The sequence below is a fragment of the Armigeres subalbatus genome, chromosome 1, assembly GCF_024139115.2.
Source record: "Armigeres subalbatus isolate Guangzhou_Male chromosome 1, GZ_Asu_2, whole genome shotgun sequence".
Taxonomy (NCBI): Eukaryota; Metazoa; Arthropoda; class Insecta; order Diptera; family Culicidae; genus Armigeres; species Armigeres subalbatus.
The window spans coordinates 256,252,868-256,270,059 of record NC_085139.1 but is presented as its reverse complement, the minus strand read 5'-3'; the positions used below and the strand labels follow the sequence as shown (position 1 = coordinate 256,270,059).

The following is a 17,192-nucleotide window of genomic DNA, read 5'->3' as shown; positions in this document are numbered from 1 at the left end:
CACCAGATAGTGGTCAGAGTCGATGTTAGCGCCACGATATGTCCTGACGTCGATAATGTCGGAGAAGTGCCGTCCATCAATCAGAACGTGGTCGATTTGTGATTCTGTCTGCAGTGGTGATCTCCAGGTGTACCGATACGGGAGGCTGTGTTGGAAGTAGATGCTGCGAATGGCCATATTCTTGGAGGCGGCGAAATCAATTAGTCGTAGGCCGTTTTCGTTCGTCAGCCGGTGAGCGCTGAACTTTCCAATAGTCGGTCTAAACTCCTCCTCTTGGCCAACCTGAGCGTTCAAATCTCCTATGATGATTTTGACATCAAGACTTGGGCAGTTGTCGTACTCACGTTCCAACTTTGCGTAGAATGCGTCCTTATCATCATCAGTGCTTCCGGATTGTGGGCGTTGATTATGCTGAAGCTGAAAAACCGACCTTTGATCCTCAACCTGCACATTCTTTCATTGATCGGCCACCACCCGATCACGCGCCTTTGCATATCGCCCATCACTATGAAAGCTGTTCCCAGCTCGTGTGTGTTGCCGCAGCTCTGGTAGATGGTATGATTACCCCTAAACGTTCGCACCATTGATCCCTTCCAACAAACCTCCTGCAGCGCTACGATGCCGAATCCACGGTCCTTGAGCACATCGGCGAGTATGCGTGTGCTCCCGATGAAGTTGAGAGATTTGCAGTTCCACGAACCGAGTTTCCAATCGCTAGTCCCTTTTCGTCGCAGTGGTCTTCGCCGATGGTTCCAGTCCGTACTCTCTTGTTGATTGTTCGTTGCTTATGATTTTTTAAAGGCTGGCTTGCAGGGCCTGACACCAAACCCCCTAAATTTCCGGAGGACCATTCCTCCTTATTTCCGGTGTACCATGGTGCACAGTTTCACTTAGAGTCCCTCGCTGGCACTCGTACGATGATCAGCCGCCCCTAACATGGAGAACAGACGCTGTTGTGAGCCGATCCTGACATGGAGAACAGACGCTCAGTAAGATTTGCACCTCCGGAGAGGAGCAAAACCCCCACCCCCCTTCCCTGTCAGCATACGACCATAGTTCCCACCGGGGTTGGTTACCCGTTCTTCCCTAAGGTTGCTCGTATCCCGGCCAGCACCGCGGGATAGGAGTTGCTGGGTAAGAGGCTAAGGACCGCGAGATGGGGTCTATTTTATTCCTTCAGGTACGCGAAGTACCAATGGTACGCTTTACCCAGCATTTGCCGTGCTATCATAAATTCAAGTATTTAATAATTGAAAGGTTTATGCCTTCGTTGAATTCATTAGACTGTTTAAACAGATTGCTTAGCAGGAGAAGTGTGAACTGTTTGCAGCTAATTTCTCATCGGTGTTTACATCGGAACTCGTTACTTCGTGTTAGCTGGACTTTACCATTTTTGATGTGCCACGCCGTTATTGCCGCTGTATCGGTGCACGATCGGAGCCCCTTTCCAAAATTTTCAACCAATCGTTTAATGACTCAAATTTTTCTGCAATTTGGAAACAATCGTTCATGGTTTCGGTACATGCAAAAGGTGATTAGCAAAACGTAAAAAACTATCGAGGTATAACTAGTCTTCCTACTGCATCATAGTTGTTTGAGATGATCACGAGTGCTTTTATTCTTGAACATGTCAAGTGTTACATCGATGCTGATCAACGTGATTTCATGCCTGCCCGTTCTGTACTACAAATCTGCTAGACTTTACTACGACCTGTTTTGAACAGCTAGAAGGCGAATACCAAGTGGACGTTATTTACACGGATCTCGCAGCTGCATTTGATTCAATCAATCATGATATTTTGATTTCAAATCTTGAGAGCTTGGAACCTCTAATAGGTTGTTAAATTGATTATACTCATATCTGTCAGGGAGAAAGCTGTGAGTTAAAATTGATGCCTGCACATCATTATGCTTCACCAACTCTTCAGGTGTACCCCAAGGAAGTAACCTAGGACTACTTCCTTTTCTCCTGTTTTTCAACGATGTGTTATTACTGCTTGGTCCAGCCTGTAAGCTTGCCTATGCTGATGATTTGAAATTGTACATCGTTGTTCAAACCATCGAGGACTGTATTCGTCTGCAAACTTTACTGGACATATTCGTCGATTGGTGTTGCAGAAATAAGCTGACAGTGAGCGTTCCAATTTGTATAGTGATGTTTTACTTCCGAATCACTAGGCCAATATTGTATGATTATGCGATTAATGATTTTCCCTTGAAAAGAACCGATAGATTCAGCGATTTGGGAGTGTTACTCGATCATAAGCTTACATTTAACTTGCATCGGTCTAATATGATCTCTAAGACCAATCGTCAATTGGGGTTCATCTATAAAATCTCATAAGACTTCATCGACCCTCATTGCTTGAAAGCTCTGTACTGCTCTCTCGTACGGAATTTTGGAAAATGCAGTATTAGTTTGGATGCCTTATCAGGTAACATGGAGTTTGGGAATGGAGAGTGTGCAAAGTAAGTTCATCAGGATAACATTGCGAAATTCGCCCTTGCGTGCAGCAAGCAGTCTTCATTTAAAAGCTCTTGAATGGAGAAACTGATTGTTTTAGGCTGTTATCATTATTGCACATCCGAGTTGCACCAAGAATGCTACGAAGTGGTTGTCTACTGCAACCGAGGTTTCACTGAACTGGTTTTGGATACCATGAGCCGATTCGTACATTCACGGCTGTCGAGGAACTCCACGATTTTGATGTGTCTTCTGATTGTTTCATGTCCAGATTGAAAAGATCCACATGCATATAGATTAAAAATTTTAATTCATGTAAACAACAATCAGATGAATATAATTACAAAATGAAGAAATAAAGAAATTTATTCATAGTTACACAAATGATATATTTTACGTTATACTTTGTTAACAGGTTAGCTAACGCCCTTCAATTTTTCATTGCTGGTATTGTGAAGTCAAGTGTTTAAGACTTCAACACAAACGTAAGGAGTAGAGCTCAAAGTCTACATCGTATGTTAACATAAATCAATTGCAAAAATAAATTAATTGAACATCAGTGCGGCCTTTTTTGTCCGAGTACCAACAGAAAGCAAAATAGTGATTTTAAGCGAAAACAAAAATTTGGGTGTTTGAGTTATTTCGTAAGAACAGACTATGATTAATGGAACGAAACTTCCAATATCTGTCTATTTGACTTTTTTTTTGTCGACCTTTCGTATCTTCTATCTTTCGTCCTTTCGACCTTTTGATCCAGTTACTTTTTCAACCTTCTTTTCCTTCAGCTTTTGTCATTTTTTCGTTCTTCTTTTCCTTCGACCTTTTGTTCTTTCGACCTTTTGTCCTTTCCACCTTTTGTTCTTTCGACCTTTTCTCCTTTCGACCTTTTGTCCTTCGACCTTTTGACCTTCGATCTTTCGTCCTTTCTACCTTCAGTCCTTTCGGCATATTGTACTTTTGACCTCTTGTGCCTTTGACCTTTTGTCCTTTCGACCTTTTGTCCTTCGACCTTTTGTCCTTTCGACATTTTGTCCTTCGACCTTTTGTCCTTCAACCTTCTGACCTTCGACCTTTTGACACAGATTCGAAGTCTTCCGATTGTCCGGCTACTGCAAAGTTTAAGGGGCTGTTCACGTTGACACTCAACCAATTGGCCCTGCTGATGTGATGCTGAGACTCCCCGCCGCAAGGCAGCATACGGTCAGCTTGTTGAGCCCACTCCGCATAAAAGAGCGTCGCATAAAGCGTTTCGCGATCATTATCCAAATCAGGTTCGTCTAGCTATTCCACAACAATAAACTGCCAAAGCAGCTAAAGGTACCGTACACGGTCAATCGCACCCACCAAAATCCTAGATCGATTTCGCTGAAAAATTACAGTGAAGATAAAATTCATTCTTGTCTCACATCAGCGACTGCCCAAATAGGGTCAGACAAAGCTCCGACCCTATCTGAAAATCCTTTGAACCCGGGGCGCCACCCAGATTTTCGTGATTCATACAACAGAAATCTATGCCGTAGTCAATGAATAGCAAATAAAGGGACACTTCCAACTTGTTGACCTGCACTAGAATGATGCGGAGCGGGGCAAACTATTGCATAAATAGTTGTACATAAAGCCCAGGGCCGGATTTAGCGGGGGGCCGGGGGGGCCGTGGCCCCGGGCCCCCACAAATATTATGTACCAAAACCAACCTTTTTTGTACATTTTGGGGCCCCCACAAGCTGTCGGCCCCGGGGCCCCCTTCCGTCTAAATCCGGCCCTGATACAGCAAATGGTCAGTCCTGAACACCTTCGTCGACAGCCGATAGACCTCGAGGACCCCTTTAGAGTTCATGCTTTAACCGAGGCTTTAACACTGGCAGAGATTGAAGACGCCGTTCGAAATGCTCGAACCAACATTTCAGCTGTCCAAGTCAGTGGGTAATTGAGGCAATAACCTCCGGTTGCTGCAATCATCCTTTCTTCATCGGAAGTCCCCATGTCCGCCTGTCCTGTCTGAAACAACGCCTGACTCTCACTTACAGAGATACATAACGTTGACGGGACTCGCACTTTACCCCTCTAATTCTTTCCGTTCCTCACACCCAAAAAAATCTGCACGTTGTTTCCACCTGAAAAAGTACATAGACTTTATCCACCTGAAATTCACGTAACTTTTACCCGATTTTTCGATACAATTTTCATTCTACGTGAAAATCAGGTAAGTTCTACCAGTAAGAGTTTTGGATAGAATTCACCGGACACGTAAGTTTCACCTGAATTTTCCGGAGCATTTGCAATTACGTGTGCACGTAAAATGTACCTTAAAATTCAGGTGGAAACAACGTTTAGATTATTTGGAGTGCAGTCTTTGATTCTTTAAGAGCCCCGCACATAGGATACGTTTGCGTTGCGTTTGACACATTTCCCATGGGAAAACCGTCAAACGCAACGCAAACGTTTGCTATGTGCGGGGCTCTTTACGCTCCTCCTCAATCTTCCGTCGTGTTACATCTGTAATCCAGTCTTACCGCAGAGTTTGCAGATCACTCAAGTTGTTCTCGTTGGATTCCATAGAGCAATCAAACCAACGCAACAAATCAAATTGACATTCCAATTTTTGTATGGCTCAAATTCAACTGGAGTGTTACTAGGAAGCAAATAAAGCCACTAACTTATTATTTTCGATAGGGCTCTTGTTAATAAATAAAAAACATATAATTGGTTGGTGGTAATATAGTTTCCACTGCCTTATAAAGGGTTAACAAATTAACATCATTATGCTCAAAGGTAACCTTGAAATGTTTAAATCGGCAATGATAATCTGTTTTGAATACGAACTATGTCCTTTAGTATGTGCTGACCCATCTTGCCCTATTTGCAAGTATTTGCAAGCCCTCAAGTCAAGTTTTTGTAGTAAAAATTTAGAGAAAATATAAATATATATATATTTTTTATTTCTTTATTAGGGTGATTTTTAATATTTGATTAAGTTCAATATTAAGAAATATAAATATGGGTTTTTAAGATATTTTATTTTTATTGGAATATCAATTTTTCAGTGTAAATTTTTTTTAAATTAATTTGCTCGAAAACACATTCGACCTTTTCATAAATCACTTGGGGTCGATTTTTTTAATTAGTTCAAAATAGTCTATCTTCAATACCGAAAATATGTGACAAGTTTCAATCGAATCAACTATCATCAAGTTTGGTCGGTGTGTCATTCTGCGCGGAATCCGTCAGCTGCAATCTTCCGGGAAAGACAGTCAGACGGTGCGTTTAGGGGAGTGGTTTGTTGAAAAAATAATCCGGCCGTTCGATCATTTCCGATCTAAAGTACAGTTTCCGTTTCAACTTACCCCGCATTTCAACTTGCCCTAGGTGTACCTTGCCATCTTTTTGAGGGATTTTTTAACTAGAATAAAAGTTCATTACTATGATTCCTTTTATCAATTGATGCATTTTCTTGGTTTATGGCAAGGGAAGATATGATTCCTTCTTTCGAAGAATGCATTTGCCCGGCAGAAGACAAGAGAGGATATGATTCCTTCTTTCAATTCGTGTAGTTGCTCGGTTCAAGGCGAGGGAAGATATGATTCTATGTTTCCAGGAAAGTATTTTCCGAGCAGAAAGCAAACTACGATATGGTTCCTTCAATCAATTCGGGCATTTGCTCGATTCAAGGCAAAAGTATATATGATTCTTTCTTTCGATGGATGTATTTGCTCGGCAGAAGAGGCAACAGAAGATATGACGTCTTCTTTCAAATTAGGCATTTGCTAGGTTGAGGGCAAGGAGAGATATTATCCCTTCTTTGAAAGATGTTTTTACCTGGCGGAAGGCAAGAGAGGATATGATTCCTATTTTTCAATTCAGGCATTTTCTCGGTTTAGGGCAAGGGGAGATATGATCTCTTCTTCCGAAGAATGCATTTGCCCGGCTGACGGTGAGGTAGGAAAAAGACCATGCATTTCCCTCTACTTATTTACTTAAATTCAATTTATTTTCATTTATTTAGTGTGTAACAATTTTCTTACAGTTTAAGTGTTTGGCCTTTTGGCCCTTCAGCTTTATGAATGATTTTGTTTTAATTATTTGTAAAGGAATTTTTTTTATAGTTTGTCTAATTTTTCATGTTTGTCTTTTGGAGGCATTAGTTAACTTGAAAATTTGATAGCCTAACTACTATATCCACTAATATATACAAAAGAATTTGATAACCTAAATTGGAACTAGCGCCCTAATAGCATCCTGATCCGAGTGCAAGCAACGGACCCTAAACTTTTCTTTACACTCACCAAAGCGTTCATGTAAGGTTTTTATCCCGGCCAGACGGTGGACCTCGGATGTTCTTGTCCTGGGAGGGGTGTTGAGGATCATCCTCAGGAATTTGTTTTGGACCCGTTGAAGTTTGAGGTGGTGGGTTTTAGCGCAGCTCTCCCAGACCGGCATGCCGTATTCGATCACAGGGAGGATGATTTGCTTATAGACAGCAAGCTTATTTTTCAGGGACAATGACGACCGGCGGTTGATCAAAGTGTACACACTTTGTTACATTTTGTCACCGTTTTGTCAACCTGTTGCCTGAAATTAAGCTTGCTGTCGAGGGTCAAGCCAAGGTAGTCGGCTTCATTGGTCCATTCAACAGTCGTGCCATTGAGGATGATTTTACAGTCCCCAGGCGGAACATGTTTAGGGGATTTGGAGTGGGGGAAAATGATGACCTGGGTCTTCGCCACGTTGATACAGATCTTTCAGCTGGTGAGGTACTCTGTCAGGGCATCCAGGCCTCGTTGGAATTTTGCCACTAGCGCTCTGATAACTCTACCATTGTAGACGATGGAGGTGTCATCTGCGAACAGAGACAGAATGCCGTCTTCTGGAGGTTCTGGCAAGTCGGAGGTGAACAGATTGAAAAGCAGGGGTCCGAGGATTCTACCTTGCGGGATGCCTGCAATAATGTTGTGCACATTGGAACTCGCTCCGCTGATTGAGACTCGGAATGTCCTATCCGACAGATAGTTGCGGATTATTTTCACCATGTAGCTGGGAAGATTGTAGCGTTGTAGTTTGTACACTAGGCCATCATGCCATACATTGTCAAATGCCTTCTCGACATCGAGTAAGGCCATGACGGATGTTTTTGAGACAAACTTGTTCCGTCTGAGGACGTTGGTAGCTCGAGTCAGTTGGTGTACAGTTGATCGACCGCGTCGCAAACCAAACTGTTCCTCGAGCAAGATGTTGAGATTTTCAGCAGACTCAAGTAACCGGTGATGAATAGCTTTTTCCCTCTCTGTCATTCCTTACTTTTAAGCATTTATCTGTCTTATCTGAGAAGAGAACACATGACTCGAAAGCAGACTCAGAGTTCCATAGTATTATATGCTTGATTATATGCCTATAGAATAAGCTCGACAAAGAGAAGTAATGTCATTATGTATGAGCGTATGAGATTCCTTTACTCGTCCTCGTCCTATGACAGCTGAAGACATTCTACTAAAGGAGGAACTAAAGCAATTCGGAGCCGGAAACTGGGATTACAATTCTCAGCATACGTGAATCATTAATAACTTGGGACCGAATGAGCCTTTTTAGTCTGACCAGCACTAAGCCACGAACTATCGATTTCTCTCTTTTGTTTTTTGGACACATAGAAAAGTTACCAGAGGATCTTTCAAGCATATATAAAAAAATGCATTTTTAAGGAATTGTAGAATAATTGCAATTTTTGGTGGATTTGGGCAAAATGGGCACTGGAGATTTTGCGACGTCAGCTGGAGTAATTGAATTTCGAGCCGTTTGCTTTTGAAAATCCCCAGTGTGCAACGTCGGGCCTTGGACCAAGATCAACATGGAGATCCAATCGGCCCAGGCAATGCACCAAACCCCGAATATTCAACTCTAACGTGAAAACTGAGGGCCGCACTTAACCGTGCGGTAAGACGCGTGGCTACAAAGCAAGACCATGCTGAGGGTGGCTGGGTTCGATTCCTGGTGCTGGTCAAGGCAATTTTCGGATTGGAAATTGTCTCGACTTCCCTGGGCATAAAAGTATCATCGTGTTAGCCTCATGATATACGAATGCAAAAATGGTAACCTGGCTTAGAAACCTCGCTGTTAATATCTGTGGAATGAACACTAAGCTGCGAGGCGGCTCTGTCCTAGTGTGGGGATGTAATGCCAACAAGAAGAAGAAGAACGTGAAATCTTTGATGTTATACCACAGTGATTCTTGGTGCGTATTATCAGAGATCACATAGATTTGCAAGTAATCATCGATGTATCGCGATGTCTACGTTTTACAGCTCGGGTCTGGTGGCCTTACAACTGGATTCCGAACGCTAAGCCCCATCGACGATGCCGTCGAAATCCAATATCAACAGCAACTCCTCTGTGGGAATGGAGGTAGGCTGGCCACACGTCGCGTAAGGCCCGGGAAAAAGCAGTAACGCAGCGTCGCCGCACCGATGCACACCTGCGTTTTTTCAACACCACGTGCACGCAGCGTTGAAAAAACGCTACGTGGGCATCGGCCCTAAGAGTGCTGGATAGGAATTCGGCAGGACATCGCAGCACCGGCAGATCTAAGATCTCCTACGACCAAACCCTAACAGATATATAAACGAAATCGATAGAAATCAGACGTGGGCCAAGTCAAGGAGGGAGATCTTTTACGTTAGCCTATGTACCCCTAAATGTGCTCGGAACACAAGAGTGAGTGTGTGAAAATTGGGTGGTGAGAAGGAAACCAATCCCAGTGTAACTCCAATCCCGTATAGCCTATGTATTGTGTAACTTTGATTAGCTATTTTTACAAAGTAATAGAGATTTATTTAAGAATCAGTTTGGAAGAATGTTTTATTTTTCATAAAACAAGTGGAACTGTAACTCGAAATAAACTTCGATTGAACCAAAAACACGTAGTAATGTGAAGATTTTTTTATGTCCATTCTGAGCTATTGATTTTATGGAGTTGTAAATATCACTATCCTTGAGTTTTATGCACCAATCGTATCCTTTCCACGATGCATATTATTCAGGATATTGATCCGCTGCAAATCTGAGTTAACTGAAATGAAAAAAAAAATATTTCAATTTTATTAAGTTCAATCTATCGTCAAATTAGTCCAATCCAAGTGAACTTCGTTATAGTTTTCCCTTTCGCAACCACCTTACCTTCCAAGCACATCAGTTTCAATTGGGAACAATTCTTTTGTGTTCGTCATAATTTTGTGCATCGGGTGTAATTGTTTTTCATTGTTTTCGAATCTATTTCAATCGGCGACAGTCAGTGTGTTGTCTGCCTTTCAATTTTCACAGTTACCTGTTTCCATTCTGATGGAAACGAAGCGTGGAAAACTTCAGACTGCATCAACGGCACTGCACCCATTCACCGAACAGATATTATTTAGGTTCGTGGCTGTTGTATTGTTTTACCCGGCGAGAATTTGCACCGATTTCCCGTATACACATGTTCAGCAGTAGGTATGCTGCAGTTTAGCGCTGTCGGATTGCGATCTGTCACGTTGTTTTCGGTTTGGTTCGTTGACTGATGGTGCACCCGTCACCACCTTCACCACTTCGGTCATTAGCGCAAGGGCAATTTAGTTGGTATGACATTTGTAGGACTACGACAATACCGTTCGACGCATATATGACCCATGATCCGCTGAATGAAGTAGTTACTCGTACTAACATAAGACAACTATGCATCGAGCGGCACTACTCATCGTGGTCACCTCTAGGGGCTATATTTCCCCGCTGTGGTTCCAGTGAACGGCAATAGTCGGTCACATGTTTTGTCTGAGTGGTCATAGAGGGCGCCGACCGACCACAGACAGCAACAGCAGAGGCACATCGCATGGTGCACATTCCATTTCAGGATTGTTTCAGTGGTCGGAAAGCAGAAAAGGGTGCGGGATTTCAACGCCGATAGACGCGGAATTTGCGTGGGAAACAAGATTAGGCTGCGGTTTGGCTCTAAATGGCATTGACATTTGGGAGCTGTTCGCCTAAAGTTAACCGGATCAATCTTAATCTTCAAATTACATGGTTCGCTTTTCTTAATGCGTTTATTATTAGGTAGGCTCGCACACGGAACCGGAATATACCTATTTGTTTTGTTAGATTTCAATTTTATTTCGCAACCCTAAAATATGTACTATGGTAACCGATTTACTTACGCCTGTTTCGAGGAGGACGGTATCTATCGATAAATTAAAGGTAGACTGTCATTGTACTAAGTTTGACAGTTGAATTAGACCCAAGGAGTACATTGCACGCGCCTCTGGCTGATAAATTTGCAGAAAATGCTTTCGATTGGAAAGGAATATTTCTATTCACCGATTGTACTTCATCACATGGTAAAAGTTAAATAACTCTCATTGATTGATTTCGTTGACGAACCAAGGCACATTTCCCTACAAATTGAAAACGATGCAATATTCAACCCGCAAAGTGATCATCCGCGTGCGCACTTTCCTCAATATGATCGAAACTCGTATCATCTCCGTTTATGTAAATCCTATCGATGAATTCCATTGTCATCTGCCGCGGCGTCGGACTTCGGACGGATCCCCCTTCAATGGCACCATCTTCTTCATGCAAGGCGGCGAACGCGGCTCGGCGGACAAACAACACAACCGGATCATTCACGGTCAGTTGAATGCGAAATGTTTTCCTAAAAGGTTGTTACCGCTGGCACCTTTCAGCGTACTGCAGGTTGCATATATAATTGACTAGACGGTACGTTCCGTTGGCGGATTCCTAAACACCTAACTTTTCAATCGACGATGAGGTTGTGTGATATAAAACAATCAAGATTTATCGACGATCATTTATGTTGCATTTGCACGATTGACTGCGATCGGCACTTTCACTCTCGCCTGCTGGTCTCTCGCGGTCGCTGCCCGATTGTCTCCACTGGCTGGTGACGACCACGCAATGGCCAATTCATCAAAGTTTTCAACTCCTTTTACTCGCTCTATCAGGTCCCATTTGTTAGAGGGTTGAATGTGGTAATCATTGACCGTCGTCGTCGTCGGAAAAACGATTGTAACAAGGCAAGTTAACAATATGTTGGTTGACCATCTGGTATAATGGCTTTCAGATTTTTCCCGATAGATTGTACATACGTGTAATTCGCTTCATTGTCAGTGTTAACCGGAGGTTAATTAGGAAAAGGGGTGGTGAGGGTCAAGTAGCGTAATTGCAACCATGCATGTGATAGGTACATTGGGATGACCAATAAGCATTGAACATAGGACCGCATGTTCGAAAATTGCGAGGAAAGTGACATTGGCAATTTGCAGAAAAGCTTTCCTACACCCAACCGGTGATTGTTAAATTTTCTAAGAACCTATCAAAACCTGTATAAGAACTGGACATATGCGAAAATGCTAGATTCTTATACAAACATTATTTTATGACATTTTACAATTTTGTGAATGTAGCGTTATGTTGCAGTGGACTGTAACTGCTGTTGGGTGCTCCGGGGTGGAGCGCGAATCCATAGCTGCCTTCATGCAGCGTATCCGCCGACGAGTGCTGGTTCCCCATTGGAACCAGCGGGATGGGAACTGCCTTAATGCAGCGACCGGCGGACCAGCGACGAATGCCAAACAATTGCCTCGAAAATTACCATTAACTCTTCTTGGCCCTGAGAAGGACCGAAAATTAACTCTTTGCGGCAGCTGGTGGACCGAGGGAGCTCCTGGCAAGAATCCAAAACACACACACGAGAACTTTTCTAGAACATTATTTTACTCTTCTTCTTCTTATTTAAAAAATACACATTTCTTCAGCCTGCTGCGGCTCCACGCTGATGCCGGCCGGCTTCGGCTAGGCTCTGATGCTGTTGCCGGTGTCGGTTCGACTCTGCTGCGGCTGACTCGGCTAGGCTGCTTCTCGTTCTTCTTCTCCTTCTGCTGCTGTTGGTCGTTGCGAAAAAACTGATCAATGGTGCTAGGTGGCACCATGGTTTTATTCAAAAACTGTTCTGCGTTGAGCGCAGACGATGGCGATGGTTGCGCAAGGAGGCGTGGCTTGTTTCTTCAGTTCGCTGGGTTACGGACTGAACATGCTCCCACCGAGAAAGAAGTGATGTTGTAGGTGCACCACTTTCTTCTAGAATGGGTAGTGGGGCCAATTTATGGATCGGCCGCTTGAAGATGCTGTTCCCCACACGGACATCTACAACGCGAGTCAGATTATCGGGACCAGGGTAGCTTTTGATGATTCTACCTAGTCTCCATTGCTGTGGTGGCATGTTATCTTCCTTCAAAAGCACGACGGTGTTGGGAACGACATTTTCATGTTTTCTCGACCATTTCGAACGAGTTTGAAGCTCTACCAAATATTCTTTCGACCAGCGGTTCCAAAAATGCTGTCGAAGTAATTGAATATGTTCCCATTTTGATAATCGATTGATGGGAATGTCATCGAGACAGGGTTCAGGGATAGCAGTTAAAGGTCGATTGATCATCAAATGGCCAGGGGTCAAAACATTAGGGTCATTGGGGTCAGAGGAATGAGCAAAAAGAGGTCTCGAGTTTAGTATGGCCTCAATTTGGCAAAGCAAGGTCGCAAATTCCATAATTGTCAGAGAGGCGGATTGATATACTTTCTTCATAACAGATTTGACACTTTTAACTCCCGCCTCCCATAACCCTCCGAAATGAGGTGCGCTAGGGAATTGTTGTCCACTTGATCTCCTTGACTTGACAAAACTGCGATAGCCTTTCACTGGTGAGGTCAGCCTTGAAGAGCTCGTACAGCTCACGCAGTTCCGATTTGGCTCCCATGAAATTGGTTCCATTGTCACTGTATACCTCTTCAGGAACTCCTCTTCTGGAAACAAATCTTTGTAGTGCCACCAAAAATGCTTCTGTCGAGAGGTTTTCGACTACTTCTCAGGTGCATTGCCTTAGATACCATACAGACAAATACACAAATGTATCCTTTGGTTGGTGCGGCTTTCCTAGAGGTTTGTTTGATGTAGATGGGTCCGGCAAAATCCACACCAACTCTCAGAAATGTAGGTGCTTCGGTGACTCGATACGAGGGCAAGTCTCCCATAAATTGCTCAGCCAACTTCGGGTTTGATTTGAAGCAGGTGATACAACTTCTCGTAACTTTCCTTACCGTCGATCTACCATTCAGGATCCAATACCGTTCTCTTAGAGCTGCGAGTATGCTATTCGGACCAGCATGTAGATTTTCCCTATGAATAGCGACGATGAGATTTCTTGTCACAGGGTGTTTAGCAGGAACAATCCATTGGTGCTTCACATCGTAAGGTAGGTTGCAGTGACGAATTCTACCTCCAACTCTTAGTAATCCGTCATCCAAGAAGGGATTTAGGTTGCCAATTCGCTTACATGGCTCTCCAGATTGTAGGCGGTCGATTTCATCTTGTAGTTCACTTCGTTGGATCGCACGGATGATGCACTTAGTTGCGTTTTGTAGCTCCGGAATCGTTGGTGTTGATGTAGCACTTCGTGTACCTTTCTTCAAACGACAGTTGGATATGAACCGGAGAACAAAGGCGATAATACGTTGCGTTTTTCGAAAAGACTCAAATTTCGTTAATATTGGAAGCTCTTCATACACTGTTGCGATATTGGTAGATATTGCTGACTTCAATTCTGGAATTTCTTCATCTTTCAGTACTGCAGGGGTCACTTCTTCATAGGTTGCGCTGCGTAGAAAATACGGTCCATTCCACCATAAATCATTTTTCGAAAGCATTTTAGCTGACATTCCGCGAGACACAATATCAGCCGGATTGTCTGCGGACCTGACGTATTTCCACACATTCTTGGTTTCCTGGTTTATCTCTGCGACACGATTTCTCACGAATATCTGAAGACGGTCTGCAACTTTGTTCAGCCATGTTAAAACTACTTGGCTGTCCGACCAGAGAATAACTGGGACGTTTTCCAAATCTATTGCGTTGATCACTTTCTTCACCAGGCGATTCAGAAGCAGAGCTGCCATTAGCTCCTTCCTTGGAATAGACAATGGAGTGATTGGACAGACTTTTGATTTGCTAGTAATCAACTTCGCACTAGCGGTGCCATCATCGAATACTGATCGAAGGTATACGCACGCACCGTAGGCCATGTTTGAAGCGTCTGAGAATCCATGGATTTCGATCCTGACTGCTTCATTCGTAACAACTCGTCGTTTAACCCGGAAGTCTTCTGCAAGTGGTAGTGCATCCAAGAAATTTGTCCAATCCTTCAGTAATTCTCCATCCAGTTGATCGTCCCAATCCATTTTGCTTTTCCAGAGTTTTTGCATTAGTGTCTTCGCCAAAACGATGACCGGTGACAACAGTCCCAGAGGATCAAAAAGCCTGGCAATTACTGACAATACTTGCCGCTTTGTTGGGGTTGGAATTTTACAGTCAGCTTGTGCACGAAATAGAAAATCATCTCCGATCGGGTCCCACATTAATCCAAGGGTTTTGATAACTTCATTTGCGCTATAGTCTTCAATCTTAACCAACTTATCTCGATCAACATCAGATACACTTTCCAGGAGTCTATCATCATTCGCTGCCCATTTGTGTAGATGGAAACCTCCACGCTGCAACAAGGAAACCAATTCTCCTTGAAGTCTTCGAACTTCTTCCAAGTCGTCGCCGCCGAATAATACATTATCGACGTAGAACATCTTCTTCACTAACATTGCCGCCCCAGGATGTGACTCCTCCTCATCTATTGCTAGTTGGTACAATGCTCGAATAGCCAGAAATGAGGCGGAAGCTGTGCCGTAGGTCACAGTTTGTAACTCCAACACTCTAACTGGATCACTAGGATTCTTCCGGTAGAAGATGCGTTGTAACGGAGTGTGGCATTTTGCTTTCTGCACTTGCCGATACATTTTAGCTATATCAGCGCTTAACACGTACCGAAATACGCGAAACTTCAAAATAATCGTCAGCAAATCGGGTTGGATTGTAGGACCGATCATCATCGCATCATTCAAGGACATTCCACCTATCTTCGCTGATCCATCGAATACTACGCGACACTTGGTAGTTGAATTCGATGGCTTTAGCACTGCATGGTGCGGCAGATACCATTTCTGCAAACCGACGGGATCATCCACTTCACGGACTTCCACACAATGTCCAAGCTGCTCATACTCCTCCAGGAAATCATCGTATTGCTTCTTTATCTCCGGGTTCTTCTGCAATTTTGCTTCCAAAGCGTAGAATCTCCGGAGTGCCATCGATCTAGAATCTCCAAGCTGACTTACTGAATCCCTTAGTGGAAGCTGCACTACGTATCGGCCATCATCACGTCGACGAAACGTAGACTGGAAATGTTTCTCACACTGTTCGGCTTCCGACAACGGACAATTTTCACTGGATACACTTTCAATGTCCCAAAACTTCTGCATTAGTTCACTTAGCGGATCACCAAATGGTGTCGCTACACAAGAGTTCACACTTATTCCACTAAAAGCACTAGAATATCTTCCACCTACCAACCATCCAAATTGCGAGTCCTGGAGCGTAGGAAGTTCTTCGGACAGCTTCAGTCGACCAGGCTTGATTACGTCGTCGTACCATTCCATTCCGATCAACAAGTCCACTTGTCCCGGACGAAAGAACACCGGATCCGCTAGCTGAATTCCGCTTGGAATATTCCACGAAGTCATATCCTCCTCGAAAGTAGGCAAGTTTCCTGTTATCTTCGGTGAGACCAAACAATCAAACTCGATTTTGAAATTGTTATGCTTCGAAAGGACGTCAACCTTCGCTTTCTGACGGACACTTGATCGCACACTGTTAACTCCAGTAATGGGGATGTTGATTTCTTCTCTATCCACTTGTAACTTCTCCAGCATCGCTTCCGAAATGAAGTTGACCTGAGATCCACTATCCAAGAGGGCTCGACATACCTGCGGGTTTCCATTCTTATCCAAGATGCTGACTATTGCAGTTAGTAACAGCACTTGTGCAATTGGCTTCTCGACCGCGTTAGATGTTACGGTAGTAGGGATCATGCCATCAGTTGAGTTTCCAATAGCTGGTTGAACTGCTGCCTTTGATACTTGTTGCTGCTTTGATGATCTGGAATTACTCGAACCGGAACTCTGAATTGAACCACCTTCAGCATGTAGTAGCGTATGGTGTTTCCTTTTGCACTTTGAGCACGACTTGTTGGACCTGCAATCCGTACTACGATGACCACGTCTCAAACAGTTGAAGCACACTTGTTTTTCACGCACTAGCCTCAATCGTTCATCCACCGACATTCCATTGAACACCGAGCACTTGAACGCCAAATGTTCACCAGCACAAAACTCGCAACTGTTAGACGACGACACGGTATTTACTTTCACATTCGACGACGGCTTGCCGGACCCTTGAATTGCTTTGGTTTGAACACGCGTGGATTGCTTGACCTTGCTATCATTTATGGACTTCTGACATCGTTCGAGAACGGAGATGCAACCTTTCAGAAATTTGACAGAATCCTCATAATCTGGTAATTCCCCATGTATGACAGACGTTTCCCATAGCTTATTAGTTTCGTCATCTAGCGCATTTGCAAGGAGATGTGTGACGAATGATTCTGATACCCCAGTAAATTCCTGACCCAAAAATTTCAAATTTTCGACATGGCCTACGCATGAATCAACCAACTCTCTCAAATCAGAGTGGCTTTCTTGTGACAATTTTCTCATATTTAGCAGCCCAGAGATGTGATGATCAACCAATCGC

General features: G+C 43.5%; 2 protein-coding genes across 2 annotated transcripts in view; one reads left to right on the top strand and one right to left on the bottom strand.

Moving 5' to 3' along the window:
- The window catches only part of LOC134206871 (uncharacterized), a 274,559-nt gene that overhangs the window by 94,858 nt on the left and 162,509 nt on the right, over positions 1 to 17,192 (top strand). The gene's annotated exons all lie outside the window — the stretch shown is intronic.
- LOC134207229 (uncharacterized) lies at positions 13,286 to 16,723 on the bottom strand. Its single transcript, XM_062682951.1, has one exon. The coding sequence runs from the start codon at positions 16,721 to 16,723 to the stop codon at positions 13,286 to 13,288; it is 3,438 nt and encodes a 1,145-aa protein (XP_062538935.1).